Source organism: Asterias rubens, chromosome 8 (assembly GCF_902459465.1).
Source record: "Asterias rubens chromosome 8, eAstRub1.3, whole genome shotgun sequence".
Taxonomy (NCBI): domain Eukaryota; kingdom Metazoa; phylum Echinodermata; class Asteroidea; order Forcipulatida; family Asteriidae; genus Asterias; species Asterias rubens.
Genome location: NC_047069.1, coordinates 12,953,430 through 12,975,115, shown reverse-complemented (window position 1 = coordinate 12,975,115; position 21,686 = coordinate 12,953,430). Strand labels below are relative to the sequence as shown.

At 38.9% G+C, this 21,686-nt stretch overlaps 1 protein-coding gene across 4 annotated transcripts in view; it reads right to left on the bottom strand.

Annotated features, from left to right (window-relative positions):
* Window positions 1-21,686, bottom strand: part of LOC117293319 (kelch-like protein 8) — a 56,644-nt gene that overhangs the window by 16,286 nt on the left and 18,672 nt on the right. For 3 of the 4 annotated variants that reach the window (XM_033775579.1, XM_033775580.1, XM_033775582.1), the window contains exons 2-3: window positions 17,570-18,332; window positions 8,237-8,432 (exon numbers count right to left, since the gene is read on the bottom strand). In XM_033775579.1, the coding sequence (XP_033631470.1) occupies window positions 8,237-8,432; window positions 17,570-18,332 (959 nt within the window). Of the gene's footprint in view, window positions 1-8,236; window positions 8,433-17,569; window positions 18,333-18,797; window positions 18,926-21,686 lie in introns of those variants that run through there. The other variant, XM_033775581.1, reaches the window with a different exon arrangement.

Genomic DNA, 21,686 nt, shown 5'->3' with positions numbered 1-21,686 from the left:
CTCTTTTCGTGCTTAAGCAATTTTTTTGCTTAAGCAGCTCTATAAAAGTGGCCCCAGGAGTATGGAGGGGTATGGATTATTGTTATTAACATCACTGGTGTGTGCCTAGTGAGCAGGGTTTGCCCTTAACTCGTCAGCAGGACCAGGGGTGGACTAGTCTAATCTTGAGTTAGGACGAGTTACTCGTAATAACTTTGGACTAATCATACGTTTTCAGTATCTCCTTGTCCTAACTCTTTATGAAATCGACCCCATGCAGGTACTGTAAATGTAGTAGCTTGTTTTTGAATCATAATTAAAACGCCTAATGCCCGAAGGCCTCTGAGCACTTTAAAAAAAGAGAGGTCACACCCTTTAAATAAAATATACAACAATTCACACACAAAAAATCCACAAGAAATCGGTAACACTTTTATAACAAGACAATAATCTCAAGGTCCACTAGTCCATCAAGCTTTTTAAATAGGAATGATTTTGTTTTCAACACTGATGAAGTGGCAAGCCAGACTACTTCACAGTGAAGTTTGAGTGGTCACTCAGGTGTTTGAAATGGTATTTGGCCACCAGGATCACCAGTGTATAGAGAGAAACACTGGTGACTACAACAACACTCTTCACCAATGTCAGTTTCAACATGACTGCATCACAGTATTCTCTGAATAGCGCCCTCTATGTTTGTACTGTGACAGCCCTGTCACAAATGGCAAGTTTTCATGAAGCAACTTTGAGCAACTTTGGCTCAGGAGACACATTAAGTGTGTAGGGTATTAAAATATTCTGCACATATTTAAAACCAAAGTACTGGCTGGGTTGGATTCCAATTAAAAAAAAATTGAAATTCTTTAAACATTGATGACTCCAAATTGCCCGTTAGGCACATTCAGTACTTATTTTGAACATGACTCTTTTTTCTAAACAGCTTATCTACAATGTCCCTTAAAAACATTTTATTAATGTAGGCTTAAGTATTTGAGTGACTGCACTCCTACAAAATCTCACCACTTTCTCTAAAACCAAACAACATTTTTGGGGACACCCAGCATGAAGCAACCTCAAACAAAGCCCCAATGGAATGAAGGCATTCTCCCCATAATCCAGCCTTGTATAACGCATAACCACATGGCTTGGAGCCAATGACCTTTTCATCAACATACAGAACACATGACTTGATCCATCATTTCACATGTTCACCATCACTCAACACTTCCAGCCTCCTGAAACAGCACAACACTGAAAAAGGCAGAGCATCAGACACTACAGAAGTTTTGAAACTGGCTGCCTGATAATTTGTTCTTGAAGGGCAGGGCTGCTTTAAGTTAAGGGCAGGGCTGCTTTAAGTTAACAGAAGGCATCCCAGATACTTTGTTCTTGTTAATGTTAGGTCAACGCAGTTTATGAAATTGGCAGCCCTGATACTTTGTCCTTGGTAGGGCAACACGGTTTATGAAATTGGCAGCCCTGATACTTTGTCCTTGGTAGGGCAACACGGTTTATGAAATTGGCAGCCCTGATACTTTGTCCTTGGTAGAGCAACGTAGTTTATAAAATTGGCAGCCCTGATACTTTGTCCTTGGTAGGGCAACACGGTTTATGAAATTGGCAGCCCTGATACTTTGTCCTTGGTAGAGCAACACGGTTTATGAAATTGGTAGCCCTGATACTTTGTCCTTGGTAGAGCAACGCAGTTTATAAAATTGGCAGCCCTGATACTTTGTCCTTGGTAGGGCAACGCAGTTTATAAAATTGGCAGCCCTGATACTTTGTCCTTGGTAGAGCAACGCAGTTTATAAAATTGGCAGCCCTGATACTTTGTCCTTGGTAGGGCAACACGGTTTATGAAATTGGTAGCCCTGATACTTTGTCCTTGGTAGAGCAACGCAGTTTATAAAATTGGCAGCCCTGATACTTTGTCCTTGGTAGGGCAACGCAGTTTATAAAATTGGCAGCCCTGATACTTTGTCCTTGGTAGGGCAATGCGGTTTATGAAATTGGCAGCCCTGATACTTTGTCCTTGGTAGGGCAACGCAATTTATAAAATTGGCAGCTGAGCTCTGATACTTTGTTGTGGGTAGGGCAACGCAGTCTATGAAAATGGCAGCCCTGACACTTTGTCCTTGGTAGGGCAACCAAGTTTATGAAATTGGCAGCCCTGATATTTAGTCCTTGTTAGGTAGGGCAAGGCAGTTTAGGAAATTTGCACTCAACTAACAAAGCAAAGTTTGTTACCTTGTTCATCCCCAAGTACAAAAAAACCCTGTAAACTTTCCAAGCAACACGATACAGAGAAATATCTCTTACAGACTGACCACCTAGGGTTTGAGGTTAATATCAGTCTACATTGAATTCCCCCCTCACTGGCGACAGTGTCACAACCAATCCTGTAGAGACACTGAGTGGAGCCCACTGGAGTTCTGCTTTTTCTTTTCCACAGAAACTTCAACCATCGACTCTATTACAAAGAAACACTACCAATTTGGGTGGATTTTTCCCCTTAATCCTAACACTAATATTATATCACAACATGCACGTATCAAAGAGTTTTTATAAGAACCCTGTGTCCCGGCCCCCCCCCCCCCATACCCCCCAAAAAGAAGAAGATATTTGTGACATCATACAAAAAATCTCCAGGGTTTATGTATATTTTGATCTTTCCTATATTGTTTAATGTGGATACTTTGTCCCCTAGTAAAAGCTATTTAAGGTATTCGGTGTAGTCGAGGGCAAATGAAATTGGCTGTTAACTGTAAACATTGTGACATTTAATAACAAAAGTCAAGATACTTCACTCCTTGCAAAAAACACTATTTTTGCTCTATAAGAAAGTTTGGTTGGACATTGTTTCACTGAAAATCATTTGTTTTGCTCTAAAGGAAAATTTGGTTAAACAGATATCACATAACAAAATATAGTCTGCATGTAGCCTATACCAATTAAAAATGCACTGTGGAAATATTTTCTCACTTATTGATTTCCTTCCTTGAGCTGTACCAGACTTTTTCATCACAATTTTGTTTATAATACTAACATAAAAAATATATAAAAACAAGCATAAACTTGTCATTGATCCAAGGTTTGAGTTCCTTGTCAATGCCATCAAATCCAAGGGAGAACCTATCAATAAAAAAACACCTCAGCCAACTAACCTCAAATGTCAGGTTGTATTAGGTCCATTTTTGAGAAGAAGAAAAAATGTACGCATGTACATGTAAGTCATAACCATTGTTCACATAGTCATTGATTGAAGCCAAGCTGCAACGTACGCTGTAAGCTAGTTTATCGGCAGTGGACACCTTTGGTAATTGTCAAAGACTTTTTGTATCCCAAGCATATGCATACAATATTAAAAAAAAGTGAATTTCTTTACTTATTGGTCATCGAAATTGCAAGAAAATAATGAAAGAAAAAAACACCCTTGTTGCATTGCATACATGTGTGTACTTTTAAGCCTGAAGCCTTTTACTATTTAATAATAATAATAACAATAATATTTGAGTGAGAAACCACCTCTTTCTCGAAAAACTACATTACTTCAGAGGGAGCAATTTTTCACATTTTGTTTTGTTTTACCATCAACAGCTCTCCATTGCTTGCTACCAAGTAAGTTTTTATGCTAACAATTATTTTTTAGTAATTACCAATAGTGTCCAGGGCCCAATTAAGAACAGCTAAGCACAACAAAGTTATGCTTACCAGAATAAGGTTACCAGCCAAACTACCATATCACTTATACAATCTGTGACTGGTATCCTGCTTGTTTTTGCTATATAAAACAGAAAAATGTTTTAGCATAATTTTGCGCCTTAAGCAGCTCTACGATATTGGGCCCTGCGCCTTTAAAAATACCCTGTATTTTGTATACAAAACACACTGTATACGTACAGGGTCTTGAGTGAAAGTGTCCAGAGCCGAAACCAGAGAGTGCGAGATAACGATCAGTTCAAGCTAAGGTCAGACAGCTCCTGGCTCCACCCACTCCACCATACAAAAGTAATCACACCTACTGGATAATAGCCCTGTTTGGGTCACGGTGCTACAAGGCAAAGTTCATTTCACGTTCATGTTGATAGTACAACAAGTTAGCGTACCAGTCTTGGGTGCCTTTAGGTATTTCTAGACTGAGTAGTGGGTTATGTATGGAAAGGATACAAAGCAACCATTACAGGGTTGACAAACTTGTCTGCATGTGTTGGGGGGGGGGGCAACAGCATTTTAGTCGATTGGGTTTTACTTTTTGTATTACTCCAAAAATTAATGACAATACAAACATACTTGGTCCTTCTCAGTTTAAAAGTTACAGTAGGCCTATACTAATTTTCTCAAACAAGTTAATGACCATAAAAACAATATTGAAAACTTTCGCCTAGGTACACATTTGAGGAGCAATTCCCTGCTAAGGAATGTGGTTTAGAGAAAAGGATTTAAAAGATTGTCAATCTGAGAAAGTTTCTGCCAAAGCTAAACTGTACCCTTTTTTTCAAAGGATCAGTTACAATAGTCTTATATAGCGCACTTATCTACTGATAAAGTACGCAAGGTGCTTGAACTGACAGATAGTATACAGGTTTTTGAATTTGTTGAATTATAAGATCATGTACAGTTGTAAGGGTTTACAAGGTGCTATGGTGCATTCAGCAGCCACTGCCAGACACTGCCAGATCAGCTTTACGCCCCATCCGACAGCAACATTGGTAGTCTTGCTTAAGGACACAGGTGTCATGCCCGGGACTCGAACCCACACTCTGCTGATAAGAAACACCAGATCTTGAGACTGGTGTTCTTAACCGCTCGGCCAAGACACGCTCGGCCACCACACGCATTAGCCTTTACAAGTGGCCTGAAAACTATTAGCCTACAGGGTTAATCAAAAAGAATCTCTATCAGCTAGGTGTTGAGTGGTCCATGCTCTATGAGTGGTCACACTTTGGAGTCTGTCAGTTCAATGACCTCTAATGCTAGGCTACACTCAGCAAGAGCAGCTATGCAACCTCCTTTGGGAGCTTGACATGTGACAAGGTTGCATCTGCAGAGCTGAAACGCCAAACATTTGATCTGACTTTATTTAGAGAAGTGACCAACCATGCTGGACTAATTTAGGTGGAGGGGTACAGGTATGTAATTTAAGAGACTGATATTGAAGTGAACACTTCACACGGCTGCGAATTCACCCTTCAGCCAGCAGATTTGATTAACTAATTGGCATTCTTGTGGTGTGTATGGTGTGTATAATGAGTGATCAGAGTCTGCTTTTTCATCCTTGGAAATTGCAGCGAGCCTGTGATCCAAATTAGACACAAGGCTGGACATTTTTAAGGCCTTGGATAAATCATAGAGAAATGATCGAGATGGATAAGTGTGCACTTTATAAAAGTCTTAACCACTGACAGGTGTTTTCTCAGGCACCCTGCTGGTTGCATGCAGCACAGTTCAAGTAAATCATTTCGAGATGGACACATTATAAATGCAATCTGCCAGTTTACACCCAGTTAAAATGGTGTACTCCAATGCACACTTGTGCATCTGAACAGCATTTGAAACATTTTGTATTGCTACGCTATACAAGGGAAATCGTTCATTTTACTTCTGTGGTGTTTGCCATAATCTCAAAAAAGATAAAGAAAACCCTAGAATTACTCTCACCTTACAATTTATTGCACTAATAACAAACAACTTGACAAAGTTCATGAGCAACATAGAGGATAAAAATAAATGGGAGTGCACTTCCTCTTCCCAAAACCAATGAACTATGGAGCCATTTAAAGGCAGTGGACACTATTAGTAATCACTCAAAATATTTATTAGCATAAAACCTTACTTGGTAACGAGTAATGGGGAGAGATTGATAGTATAAAACACTGTGAGAAACAGCTCCCTCTGAAGTGATGTATTTTTCAAGATTGAAGTAATTTTCCACGGATTTGATTTTGAGACCTCAGATTTAAAATTTGAGGTCTCGAAATCAAGCATCTGAAAGCACACAACTTCGTGTGATAAGGGTGTTTTTTTTCTCCCATTATTATCTCACAACTTCAACGACAAATTGAGCTCAAATGTTCACAGGTTCATTGTTTTATGCATTATGGTAAAAAGACTGTTTTTTGACAACTACCAATAGTGTCTAGTGTCTTTAATATGTGAAAGTGCATTATTGACTTCTACTGAGTTCAAGCGGATGAAATTTTGCAGATACATGTACTGCCCTGACACATCCATTCAACAGTTTTCCAATTCTAACAAACACAATTATGATCATCATTTTGCATATAGAAACAACTATCACCATCATTGGACATAGATTTGCGTCTGTGGTCGCCTGGCCCTCAGATTGCAATGAGGGCGCATTCCTTTGGTACGCCATGGCAATCACCTGTTCTCTTTCAATCGTCGCAATGCCCACCTCTTACACACGTCTACCTCTCCACAAGTTGAAAATAACTTGCACAATTATCGGACAAACACACTCTCATAAATTCTGATACAACAATCAATCGCGGAGAGTAATTTTATAGGAGTGGCATGCTTTTGTTTTGTTTTTCTTCACAGGCACAAACAAATAACCACTTGCGCAGGAAATACCTTGAACTTTAGCACACTCCCCTCTGTTCCACTTTCTCCGTGCCTCAATGAGTCCTTTATAGAGCCTTAGAGTCCATTTCAATTTAATTTATATAATGATTCCAATAGGGTCCTTTCATTCATCAGGTTCAAACGTTCACACTATTTGTGAAATCAACGCCTGATCAACTGTAACGGTGAGACAAGCACAAGGCTTTTTAGACTCGGGGTTTATTTTTAATAGGAAAATAAAATATCTGGCATTTTTTTCATGTATTCTTTGTCATTTGTGTGCATCCTGTCCATTAGTTCTTATTATGCTCAGGAAATCATTTTTAAGTTTCTCATATTTTGCTACAATTTATTGTTGATAATGCTTGATCGCAAGCATTATGAATCCTTTCAAATAACACTTCACAAATTATTAAAGGGTCTATGTACTTTTTCCGACCACAAAACACAATGTCCACAAACTTACATTAAACTTACACAGTTTTAAGATCATGATAGTAGAAAGCTTCCCTTGAAATTCAATTTACTGAGGTGAAGTTTTTGAGAAATGGGTAAAACAAGTAATTTTCGTCTCAGTTTTAGCATGTAAAAACGTTTTAACCAGTCATGCTACATGTATGTTTAAGGTTCAATATCATAACTGGTTAATGGGTTTTTACATGCTAAAATAATTTTCGTCTCACTAAGACGAAAATTATTTTGTGACTTTTCCCGACTCATTTCTCAAAAACTACAGCACCTCAGTTCGTACTATTTGAAGGGAAGCTTTCCACTATCATTATCTTCAAACCCTGTAAGTAAAAATGTAAATCTGTGGACGTTTTGAAAAAGTACCCAAATCCTTTAACACAAAACTTCCATTGGAATGCTTTAAAATGCTAACCTACTGTTAGTTCTTGGTAGGCTTGAAATAAAATATTACTAATATTATAACATTACAAAGTTTTAAAATCTAGATTATACAAATTGATGATAACTTGGGACAGAGCCTAAAGACAACCGGACCCTGCCCCTGTCCAACAGATATGGGTGCTTTACATGTAGGCACAGGTACGCCCCAGGGGGGCAAGGAGGGTGCAACTGCCCTCTCAAATTCAGGCAAAAAAGTGGCGATAAAAAAAAAAAAAATTAAATTGGTGTTGAACTCCCGCTGTTTCTGCGTGCACGCTCTAATATACAAGTATATCCACATAAAACAAGTTGGAAAATTATTCCTTGGAAAACCCAGCACCCACCTGGCAAACAAAATGGTTTGTTTTCCAAAGCCTGACTGCACCAACAACAAAACAGTCACAATATGCGTAAAGGGTGATCCAAATAGGTGGCGAATGGGAGACTTTTGGGACGCTTGGTGGCAGTAGACTTAGGCCTAACTAGGTAAAATCCATTCTCGCTCATGTGTGCACGCTCAGAACTACGTAAACAATGTAAATTTACCTGGTAAGACTGCTGCCACCTAGCGTCCAAAAGTCTCCCATTGGTGGCTACAGCTATGCCTAGATTTCCGTGTCATCATGCGTTGAGGTATAAGTCATCCTTGGCAACACCTTTGGCAACAGTCATAGCCATAGCTGTAGCCGTCAATTCAGAAACTGCCTGACATTCTAGCCATAGCCATATGGCCCACCAATTCAAACCTGGCCTAAAATGTTTAGTGTTTAAACTGCCTCACCTGCTGTGCTCTTCCTGGGCTGGCTTCGTTCTGACTGGTAGACCTTCTTAGGGCTCTGTGGGACCACCTTATTGACTGAGAGGTGGTAGTTCTTGGCCTCATCAAGAAGATCCCGACACTTAAGGCACTTCTTGATCAGCTCCTCAGACTCCACAACGTCCATCAAGAAAGTTGCAGGCACCATGGGTAGACGGACCTATTAAAAACAACCAGCATCAAAACAGAATAAGTTACAGGGTCCGAACTTGTAGCTCAATATTTTGACACGACCAAAATTCATTTTACAAGACCAGATTCAAATTGAGTTGAACAACCAGGAAGAGAAGATCTATCTCATTTGTCATGCTACTTTGAAACTCAACAGCATTGAAAGACTCGTTGTCAACCATTTTCATAAAGATAACACACCCTGGGTCATCTCTAATTATAACTACATTGTAGGTTGCTGATGCCTGATTCGAATTTGAATGTTTTTAGTGCACACAGGAAAAACAATTTTCAAGTAGAAAAAAAGAAGAGGTCCTCCATGTTTGCACTTTAAGCGCACTATGACATGCATGTACGTCACCAGACTGATAGATTTATGTCAACTGAGTGTAAGTAACCACAAGAGGGACATTCAAGACCCATCTTGATGAAGGGTTCATACTTTCAACGCTGATGCCTCGGGGACAAATCAAACCTTCAACTTTTCAAAATGAAATCTGAGCCAAGGGTACCAGACTGTAAGAACTTGTAGCATTGACGCTCCTTAACCCCTGGACTGATTTTGACAGTTATCTTTCAAGACAGAAATCACCTCATTGTCATCTGTTCCTTTACAACCTCCCTCGATGCGCCCCCACCCCCCCCCCCCCAACACCCTCCCCCAACACCCTCCCCCATCCCAGCTGAAATCTGAGCTCAGTACCTATACCAAAATGCGAGAACTTGTAGCATTGAGGCTCCTTAAACTCTTGAACTGATTTTTTGACAGTTATCTTTCAAGACAGAAATCACCTCATTGTCGCCTGTTCCTTTACAACCTCCCCCGAAGCTACCCTCCCCGCCCCTTCTAAACTTTGGACTACACTCTCCCCATCCCATTTGAAATCAGAGCTCCGAACTTGTGCCAGATTGAAAAACTACATTGAATAATAGCAGTACTTACATTCAACCACTGGACTTATTTAGATTTGTTTTCAGGACAGCAAATGTCAACTTCCTTGATGTCCCCTACACCCTTCACAGGAGTGGACTGCCCCTACCCCAAAATCTTTCAACATTTTTAATATGTAACGGTTTTCAATGATACTTACACACACAAGAACATTACACATATTTATCCTTGTGGAAACTGATACTATGCCTTATGGCAAGGTTGATTTGTAGACAGAGAGGTTTTTGTTTTGAGTCACAGTGGAATGATATCCGAATGTCCAACTTCATCAAGGTTTTGTGAGTTCAGGAATCAGATTCCTGTACTTCAAGTAATTGATTGCAAATGGATAACGCAGGCTAGTGCGTGCATTGTGTAACACAGGGGTACATTGTCATGGAACTTTAAAATGTACTCATTGAATTATGTTGTCAAATACCTTGTTTGGAAAGCTCAAAAAGGAACGTTACAGAGTTGGTAAGAAACAAAATCGTGAAGATCACAGATTTACATAAAACTTACATAGTCTAATGATGATGATAGTAAGAAAACACCCCTTCAAAAAAATCTGCCTGAAATGTAATATTTGATGAGAAATAAATAATTTAACTTTGCGTTTGGAGGTAACTGCTCAGTGAGCGTAAATAAAAATATATAAAAAAATAATGCATCGATGTCATGCAAAATGTGTAATTGGTTTTTCACTATTTTCTCGTGACCTAGATGGCCGATCGATCTCAAACTTCTACAGGTTTGTCAGTTTATGTATATGGTGGATTACATTAAGTGCTTACACTGCAAGTTACTGTTTTGTTAGAAAAAAACAATTCTGTAATATTCCTTTAATGGTTAGTCCAAGAAAAATCACCCCTTGTGGTCCTATAAAAGAATCATGTCTCACGAACTAATAACATCAGTTCTTCCGGGTACACTCCTAGCTGATGCCCAACATCATGAGAAAATAAATATCTTACTTTCTTTTTAGAGGGTTAAAACTTTCCTAATGTCCCGCATATAACTGCATAAATTCTTGGACAACAAGCTTCTTCAAGAGACCGATCAAGTCAACAAAGTACACCTACAGTATATGTAACTGCGAGAATTCTGGGGATTGCCCTTTAACAAATGGTTAAGCTTATTTAGGAGACCAATCAAGTCCACAGTTACACTTACACTGGTTGTCACTGCGAGAATTCAGGGACTGTAACAAATGGTACATTGTAGGCTTCTTTAGGAGAACAATCAAGTCCACAGAACTGAGAGAATTCTTTGACTTTCCCTTTTAAACAAGCTTCTTTATGAGACCGATCAAGTCCACAATTGGACTTGCCCTTCAACAAAGTGTGAGCTTTTTTTAAAACTCTGATCGAGTCCACAATTGCACATATGTAACTGTGATAATTCTTGGACTTTCCCTTTTGACAAATGGTAAACTTCTTTAGGAGACAATCAAGTCCATGTAACTGCGAGTATTCTTGGACAGATATTAGGACACTGGACCAAGTCCATAATTACACCTATTATGTCTGTGAGTTGGACTTGCCCTTTAACTAATGGTAAGCTTCAATAGAGGACCAGTCAAGTCCACAACTACACCTTTGAAAATCCCACTGCACAATGTAGATGATCCAGCCCTTGAGATATAAGTGACCGCAATTTCACACTTTAATCTTCCAGTCAGCCACACAAAATCTTATCTGCGGGAAAAAATCCCTTGTTGTTGTATTGATTTTAGATGCATGATGGAGGGCGCTTGTTGCAGTGGTGGATTTACAAGGTAAATTAGGCTACAAGGGTTGACCTACATGAACATGTATGGTGTAAACTCTACCGGGTAATAGACTTTTGTGATTTTTCAAAGACTTTACCTACAATCATTTCTGAATGGCTAATGTTCACCATCTTTGTGGATTTTGAAAATTAGTTTTCTATTACAACATCGTTGTTGTGTATAAAAGTAGCCGCCAAACAGATTTTTGGCAAACATTCAAAATGTGAAGCTTGACATTGTTTGTTCATGTCATTGTTCCTTGACTTTTTCAACTTTGATGTCATAAAATTATGCCCTTCAGTAAAACCAAAAAAAGTAGATTTATTAACAATTCTTGAAAACTGTTGGACAGCTGTTTCCAAAAATTGTTTGTTTATTTATCTTCTTTTTTTTGGGGGGGGGGATGTTGGCATGACAGCTTACATAATGATACACAACCAAGCTTTTGCCAGATGCCGACCAAAGACCACAAGAAACAAGAGTACTTATTCCTAGAAGAGGTTGATTACTAGAAGTGAGGTTAAAAGTCTCGTTAAAATCTTGAGAACGTCCAAGAGTTGTCAAAAACATTTGGTTTGGGGTTTGGGGGGGGGGGGGGGGGGGGGGGGCAGGATACTGGCATAACAGCTTTCATAATCATAAGCAATCAATGTTTTCCCAGATGTTGACCAAAGGCCACACGAAACAAGAAGACTGATTCCGGGAAGAGGGTGATAACTTAAAGTGAGGTTAACACATTAAAATCTCAAGAATGTGCCAATAGTTGTCCAAAATGTTTTGCACGTAGGCTCAAAATTTATGTCTCGCAGGTGTTTCAGTGCCCACTGCTAAAATAAAGGGTTCGAACTGCCTCTAAATATCAGGCAATCTCGGTGGTCAATTTCATGGCTCTACTTACCGTAAGCACAGAATCGGCGCTTACGGAAGAAGGGAATTCAGTGCTTACGGCAAGCGTATATCACGAGTTAGCGGCGAGTTTTGGCTTCTGCACGTGCGGACTCCATGGTTACTAGGCATTCCACGCTTACAAGGCTAGTGCAGAAAGTTGGCGCTTACACGTATGCGTGGAATCGTGATCATAAGCACAGAATTCGGCAGTAAGCAGAGCCATGAAATTGGGCCCTGCTCAAGATTGGCAAAGGTCATAGGTTTGAATCCCACTTTTTCAGTGACTCAGGACCAGCTAGAGATCTTGTCATTTCAGTTCTCCAGTAGGCATTTCACTGGTTCATATTTCAGGAATCAAACTGTTGGTAAGACATATGCTCTAGTCTAGGTTGGCAAAGGTCATGGGTCCGAATCCCATCGAATCAAATGACTGTGATTTTTTTCTCAGTACTCTGCAAAGTACCGAGTATACAGTGCTTACACACATCGATGTACAGATTAAAAGCAAAAAGTATAGAAAAGAATAATTGAAATGTTATATTTTCTGAATCACCCCTTCCTCCCTCAAATCTTTTCCAAACGCCCGAGTGACCCCCACCTTCAAAGGGGCGGAGGACAATTAAAAAAATCTTCCAGACCTTGTTGCACATTCAAAAGCATGGTTTGCCTTAGCCCCCAGGACTATACATGTGTTGTTACTAGTAACATTTAGCTTGCTGGTTCACTAGTCTGTTGGCTTTTACTTTTATACCTTAAAAACTTGAGTTACGTTGTGTACATTGCAGTTGTATTGACCCCTTGCACGCGCGTCACACGTGGTGACTGATGCCACGCTCACCATGTTGGTGGGCAGTTAGGTTTACGTGTATTAACGCCGCGTCGCCTAAAATGCACACTTCACTGCATAACGCACGGCTTAGAGTTATATATGAAAACGCACAGTGAAATTGCCCACCAGTATGGCGCATTCAAGATTTTTCTGATGATGACGTCAGGTGAAATGGGTCAATACATCTACATTTATATGTAGGCCTATATAAGATTAATACATTTAGAGGTATACGATCCCTTTAACATGAAACCAGAACGCATAACTTATTACATCAACATTCCCGCTGAGACATTTCCAAATACAGATCATGAGCAACACAAAAAAAATAACCCTCAGAAATAAAAGTAATTCTTGGTAGAAGTTGTGCTTTCCCACTAAACATGGCTAACCCACATCCCATTCTTCCTGTGGAGAAAAGGAAATATCATGCCGCTAATCTCTGTACAGCACAGCTTCCACTGACAAAACCACACCAAAGGATATCACACTGACTTTATACTTAAGAAAACAATTGTGGTTTTAAAATTCTTGTATCATATTTCAATGACGTTTGACTGTCCTCTGTGACTTTTTTTTAAAGTTTTATCCTTGCTCTATGATTTGATTGAATTCAGGGAAAGCCACATATTTCTTTATTTATGGAAGGATTCTGTTCTTGTTCTTGTTCCAGAGTAGACGGGTCCAAGGCTGAGTCAGAGAGTGAAAAACCAGTCTTGTGGAATTCCCTTCCTACCAAAATTCACCCTGCATCCTCTCAAACAAATTAAGCCGTTGTTCCATTCCATTCCATTTATTTCATAATTTGGTATTTTTTCTATTATTCATCAATTTTCAGAAGTGGCATGGAACAAATGGTAAATAAACGAAAAAATAAACAAAATTTATTGATCGAACTAGAAAGTTATTTGAAGGCTGTGTATTATAAATGATTGGTTGTTTTTTACTTTACATCTATTTTTTTACTCTCATGTGAAATCAATTTGATTGATCACATTTTGGAAAAATTTCAGCAAAAATCAGTAATTGCTGTTTTCAACCAAGTTGGAGTTTAAAACAAGACCACCTAATTGACTTTCCTTAGTGTAGTAGGGGTAGAAAATTCATTGTGTTATTATTCAAGTTAGTTAATTCCAGGTTCTAGTCAAATTGCCTTTTCCTGTTTACATTGTCCCTTCAGCTGTTTTATTGCACCCCTGTACATGTAGTTTGTTATTTCTTAGAAGTCTTTTGTTACATGTTGGTAAACAGTTTCTTAATCCTTTGGTTGTGTAGTGACCCATCCAGTGCATTGTATATAATTATAATCAGATAGCAGCCTGGCAGAGCAGGAAGCACATGTGCTCTAGCTCTCTTCTTAAGTGTTGATTTTCTTCACCATGTAATTTTGCCTGTTTCAAGTATTTTCTGCTATTCTGGACTCGGTATCCTAACGCCATTTTGATTTTAATTTGTAACTTTTCTTTGGCACTGTGTTTCAGGTTTAGATTTAACTCTGGTTTAACTATGTTTTGTATTTTAGTTTTGGTTTTTGAGTCTCAGTTAAATATCTTGGTTTAGGTTTGACTGGTTTAATTTAAGGAAGAAGGTTTAGATCAAGAGTTTTCGGTCTAAAGGTTTTTGGTTTATAGTCAATAAAGTTATTTTATTTTTGTTGTTGAGAAACCTACACTTTGAGTCACTGTTCCTATTTCTTTTGCATCTCCTCGCGTCTTAGCCCTATCCGATCTTGGTTTTTTCTCATTTGTTCAAGCGAGTGCCCCCATAGTTAGCATTTTTATTTAGCTTTATTCATTCTTATTCTAAGTGTACCCATTTTCCGGGTTACATTAGCATCAGTAGCCATGTTGATTGGGTGATGCATTATTGAAGAATGACGGACCACATTTTTTTATAAACTCAACGGAGCAATGACAAGTTGCATGTACTTTTTCCCATTTGAATTAAATATAGAATTACATAAACATGTGTTTGAAACTCAATCTGCTTTACAGGTGTCAGTAACAATGCTTCAAAATTCTTAATCAATATGCTTTTCATTGCCAGAAAAAAACTACCACAAATATGATAAAAGCTTGACTCATCTCCAGGAATCATCTCAATCAATCAACCTTATCCTCATCAAGTTCCTTATTCTCTCATCTCATGCATCTTGATTCCTTATCCAAAACACGCCAAGATAATGAGTCACCGTGTGAAAAGTAACAAATATAAACCTTGTTCGACAGCATGACCCAATTTCATAGAACTGATTAAAAGTATTTACACTTTGCATGATACCATTTCCTGCTTAGCAGAAATGAGCAGAGCAGGATACCAGTGATAAATGGTACCTTGTACATGTGACATGGTACTTTGGCTGGTAACCTTATTCTGGTAAGCATACATGTATTTGGGTTATGTACTTTTTGTGCTTTTAAAAGCAGCTCTATGGTCCAGGGCTAAATTTCAGCTGCTTTTAAAAAGCATAACAAGTTGCTAAGCACATCAAAAGTTGAGTATGTTTAACCAGATTAAGGTTACCAACTACATGTAAAATACTGTACAAATTGTTTTCTGCTTAGTTGTGCTTAGCAGGAAAATGTTGACTAATATTTTCTTCTCTACAATGTATGAAATGTGGCCCTGATGACCACATGAAAAAGTTTTACAACTAGACATTGAGAGATTGTGAACAAACTCTAGGTGTTCGGTTTCCGGGAGTAAAATAAAAGCCTGGTGAAAAAAAAAAAAAAATATTACACCTTGCTTTGTTCTCAAGATTTGTAATAAACGATCAAAATTTCAAAAAATGTCATAACAACATGATGACGTCATTTCGAGTTCAAGAAGTGAATGTCATTGACTAACAATACACAAATTTCATCTCAGTCAAACTTTTGGTTTGGCAGACACCATGGAGCAATAAGTGATCATATAGGGCCATGGTTAGACAGCCTCTGCTGCCTCTGTGGTCCTTTCTCTATGCTCTGCCACACACACTCGCTCATTCAGCCAGTCTCGGTCGTTTCACCCCACAGAGAAACCTAGAATGAACTCTGTATGTGGTAAGTTAATTTGGGGAGACTAGCACTGGTAAGTGACTTGCCAAATTAATAAAAAAAAAATTGTGATATTGATGTAGAAACCATGCTTGATGTATCACAATATGTTTCTTTAGTGAAAGTCACAGACAATGAACAACCATGGGAATTAGGAGGAACAGGAAATATTTATATTAGTTTAAATTAAATAAATGAGGAAAAACCATGTTGAATAAACAATGTACAGATGTGTTTAGGGGATTTAGCAAGATGATAGACTCGAACAATTTTTGAAAGAAATTTTAAATATCACCAAAAGTTAAAGTCATTCTGCTGCTGCTTCACAGGTTGTTTCGTAAACCTCGGTGTGACTTAACATGGTACGTAGAAACAGGTTCAATGGATTCTGATTGGCACCCCAGAAAAAGATGTTGACAAAATAGGGAGAACGCCAACATTTATTAGTCCCTGTTGCTTAGTTAGTTGGTAGAGTGCCACCTCTTACACATGTAGTTCAACCCAAATTTTTAAAAGATTTAGCAAAAAGTAAGAATTCCTTGTGGATTAATACTTTAATATTTGACTTGTATTTTCCGCTCCCAAATGTTTTCCAGGGTTTCAAGGTCTTGTCGGACTTAACAGACAATTTCGCTTCTTCAACTCCTGCTTAGCAGAAATAAGCAGTATATCAGTCACAATAGGTACATGTGACATTATATTTTGGCTGGTAGAAACAACCCTGTTCAGGTAGCATTTAATTTGGTTGTGCTTAGCTTTTAATAGCAGCTCTACGAAATTGGACCCTGAGAAATGCCTTTAAATGATGAAAAAAAGTAACTTTTTGGCAAAAATATGGCAGCTTTTGAACCATTAGTCACGAGAAACCTTCTGCATATGGTAGACGCGCAAACCACTGTGCCGTGCAAACAAAGAACCGATTTACAACTCTGCGCAATTATACTGAAGTCAGCAGAGCGATACTGTGACTGAATTATGAGGCAAAAAAGGTGTAACTGGTTGCACATTGAATGCCCGGCCCCTGGGGAGGACAATACATCAGTCAACAGTAAAGGCGTTCTCTTTATACGTGTTATAATTTTATTTTGTATCATGACTTATGTTTTGAAACAGCAGGATTGAGCTTATGGTTTTAATTTTCTGGTTCAATAGATCTGATAGTGATATGGAGTTGTCCTAGATCAACTCATTGTTCTTGATGAAAACCAGCCAACCGCGTCATCCAGACTTTCAAGTTTTTAATTTTGCAAAACCTTTCATATTTCCCCCCCCCCCCTCCCCCAAAACCACCTCGATTTGTTTGTTTTTTGCTACTAAGAGCCCCAAACCTTGGTTCCACAGGCGATTAGTTTGTTTAAGGCCTCCTCTGCACAATAATGTTTGAGGCATGTGCAGGACTAAAAAGCAAATATGTTGATTTATGCGAACTTCTGGATTCTATAACAACATGTACAACCTTGCTGCTATTGTATGCAAACGACAAACAAAAAGCAGTTGGGGTCATATGGCAGGCATCACAAGACGCAAACATTTCCTCATAGAGGATGCCCTTTACCAAGGAGAAAATGCCTTGGTGCCTTCACCCTAAAACGAAGCATGCAGGCCTGCTGTTCCATAACAAACTTTGAGGGCAAACTGTAGAGGGTGCCATGTATTTTTAACTTACCGCTGATATAAGCTGAGACAACTCCTTCACTCTGTTTGGAAGATCGAATCGCACCCACTTCATGACAGCCTGGTAAACCTGAGATTCATTCTCGATCCTTATATCCGGCGACGATATAACATCATACAGGTGGGCTGCTGTAATGTTTATAAACTCATCGCTCCTGACCACCTCAAGGAAGTGGTCAAAGGTGTAAATGTCTGCAGCTTTAAGGAGTTCTGTCCGGCCGTGAAGCTCAGCGAAGCTTCGTATGCCAAGACAATTTGAAGGGTGAAGGTGGGATGTCATGAAGTCGCAGCAAGCTTTGGCGACGATTTCGATCTGCGTCAGCGAGGCCGCACGCAAGAGTTTTTGCACATTGTCGACGGTTAAGAGCACTTTGGAGGTGTACATGAAAGTGATGAGGGCTTCCATGGATGCCTCGTCGATGTCATAGATGAGGATCTTCTGCTCTCGACTCTCCTTCATTTCTGAGGTTAGCATCGCACGGAAGTACGGACTGCAGCAAGCCAGGACGAGGCGGTGGCACTGCAGCTCCGTCGAGCCCACCACCAGAGTGACGTCGCACAGCGCCTGGCGGTCGTAGAGTTCTCGCAGCACGAGGAATGAGTCCTGCCAGTGGGTGTGACATTCAAAGGTCAAGGAGGTGATGGGCTCCTGGAATTCCGGCATCTTATCCCCCATGGTGGTGATGGCGGCTTTCTCGGGGTGATTGTTGTTGGTGGTGGTACTGGAGATCTCGATGATGATTGTGGAGTTGGGCCTGTTAGGGGTTTGAAGAGAGAGGAGGAAAACATTAAGTTAAGAAAGACTGCAAAGAACTTCGATAAATGTGATCTACAGAGAACTAGAATTAGGTGAAATTTAAAGTCAAAATGTTGCATGATGTAAAGTTTATATTTCCTTGTGTTTGATATTTTAACATTTTAAGTCAGCAATGGTAATATTCGAGGACTGAAAAGCCATTGTAGTAATTTAAAATGGTGACTGGCGGGGTGGGGTGGTGCAGACCAGGATTATTTAATTTCCAAGATCATTTAAAGAAACATTGGGCCCAATTTCATAAAATGTTGTGCAGAAACTAGCTCCATGTTAGCAAAAAATAAGCTGGCACCGGTTGTAACAATGTAAATTTAACAGCGTATCAGCTGGTAACCTGTTTCCACTAAGCAATAACTTTCACTCAGGCTTAATGAAACTGGGCCCTAGTTACACCACTAAGGGTTACTTTGTCCTTCGCATCCTCCAGATGTTTTCACAAGCAATGTTCCATGCACAAACCTCCAACTGTTTCACATTAAAACGACACTCCACAATGAATGCGACTCCTTGATGATTGCGTGCAAACAACTCACATGACTTGTATTAATGAAAGCTTTCACTTCCATCAAAAGGCATGAACATTTGGTTTAGATTTCATTTTCTGTTTACGGAAATAATATTATTATAATAACACACTTTGTGGTAAACAGGGCACCAGAAACTACTCTCTGCTGCATTGCTTTTTAAAACAAAAGAAAGTAGGCCCTAAACATTTCTTCTTTCTTTACATGTACTGATACTTTTGATTATAGAGGAAGAACCTTTTATTTTTTCACAAATTATTTGGGGAAAAAATCGTTGTTTGTGTACTTTTTTTATACATCCATTTCTGGCATTTTTGTTTATGTTGGTTTGATCTCAAAAATCCAAAACCAAGTTTGAAGACAGGATGCTGGTGAACAAGGCTTTGCTTAAACTGTTTTCTTGTGATTCCGATAACCGATTGAGCCTTAAAGTTTCACTGTTGTTTTTATTTTGTGTACATTTTATAACCATTTCTGACTGTTTTTTTTTTTAAATAAAATTTTGATCTCATAAGTCCAAAACCAAACTAAGCTTGAACTTCTGAAGCTACATACTGTAGGCTGGCAGAACATTTTTCTAGAACTATTTTCTTGCAACTCAAATAACCGAATGAGACTAAACTTTCAACGGTTTGTTATTTCATTCATGTTGAGTCATAGAAAAAGTGCAGATAATGGTCTTAGGCGATTACAATAACATGTAGGGCCTACCAATGTTGTCAGGACATGCTTTTGAACAGTATAGGCCCTGGCCTTGATTTGAAACTGTTTGTAAAATGGCGTTTATTAATTTAGTTGTGTGGTTGGCTTATTTCCAATGTCATTACACTATCCTGTACCTTCCATTATGCAGTAGATTTACTGAACCATTACCAAACACAATCAAGTAATAACATCACAATCAGAGTCCTTCAACTATTCACACACTCATAAAACTACTAGATATTGTACTTGAAAACAACAAGTACACATGTAGACCTACCAGTATTGCGCTTCAAATGCTTGCCATACCAATGGCAGAGGTAAACGATTATTCAAAAGTCCTTTGGGCTTGTAACTATTATTAAGATGTTTCAACAACAACAAAATTGAGCTTTTGATAAGTAGGGAGGTATGAATTTAGAAACCTCACCCAATTTTTTTTTCTGACATACACGTACGATTCAAAAATTACCAAATGACATAAATTGACAAAGAAGAAGGTTGACGGCACATAATGTGTACTAATAAAATAATTATTTGTAAAAATGCATCCTGAACAAGAATGTGTACAAGCTTCAGCCCATCCCTATAGTGTTGTGTTCAGGTCTTTAGTAATCACCTAAACACACATGATCCAATTTCTTAGCGCTGCTTACCACTTAAAGAATCTGGGCTTTTTGAGTTACAAATATCAGGACCTCCATTATACACAGTGCTCCTATGGTTCATAATAATTCTTGTAGCATCACCAGCCGTTATAAACTATTATAACACCCCTTACAAATATTCTGCCTTTTCATTGGTTTAGAGCGCGTCACATGACATGTCTTAGTTTCTGCAAGATGGCCGCCGTGTGATAGTGCATCGTTTGCCGTGTGATAGTCCGACGACTATCACAGACTATCACATGGCGCACAGTACCCAGACGTCTTTTTACCCACCTCGAACCCAATCAGTTGTGCATCTATGTATCTAAAATGCGTGTATGAACTTTATGTGTACGAAGATGATAAACAGTCTGTTCGGGTGTTATAAAACAAATATTGACTGCTTTAACTCGTGCTATGGTTAAAACTACGACTCCCTCGGTGATCCCCGGACCGTTCCATTTTCCCTCGGCTGCGCCTCAGGAAAATAAAATGCTCCGGGGATCACCTCGGGAGTCGTAGTTTTAACCATAGCACTCGAAGCAGTCAATATTTGTATACTATAGAATATGGTAACAACTTTACTCAGACAGAAAAAGAAAAAATGAACTGTGCGCGTACAATGTACTTTCTCTTTACAGAACATTCTTTTATAATGTGCATCTGAATACACATGTAAATCATGGGGTGGAATGGTAGGGGAGGGAGGGGGTAAGGGGTTGCAAACAGTCGCATCCTCCACAGTAACTTGTTCTTGTATTGTGTTATATAGGCCTCTATACAATGGTGTATGACTGCATAGCACATGGTAGAACCATGAGCTAGAAAACTTACAATGTAAACCCTGATGGTACAACCACGTGTGTACAGTATAACGCCACTTCTGTTGTCAGCCAACAAATTCATAGTAGGCCTATCACCTGACCTTAACCTAGCCTCCCCCCCCCACCCCTCCCCAACCTCAGAGGCCTGTACTTTTAAGTGTAAAACTATTGTATTTGTTCAAATCAAACAAGAGAAAGTTTCTTTGCATTCTTTCTGTTTCAGTGCTGTTTAGAACCAGAGACTTGTTATTATTACAACAACAAATGCGTGGGAAAGTTTCATTATCGATTTACTAAATAATCACCATTTCAGCATTAATTACAGGATTAGTAAAGATAAAAACATTGTATCTGGACTACTGAAAGAATACTGATTATGGAGTTTCCTCCTGACTCGCATCACAAATTTTAAAGCCAAATTTTTACAGGTTTGTTATTTTATGTATGATTGATCACACAAAACATGAACACTGTCTGCGACTATTTTTTCAGCTCTATCAATTCTGTGTAATACTCCTTTTAAAGAGATTGATCGTGCACATTTTCTACACAAGGATAGTAATTGCCTATAATAAAATCATGACATAATAAATAAGTT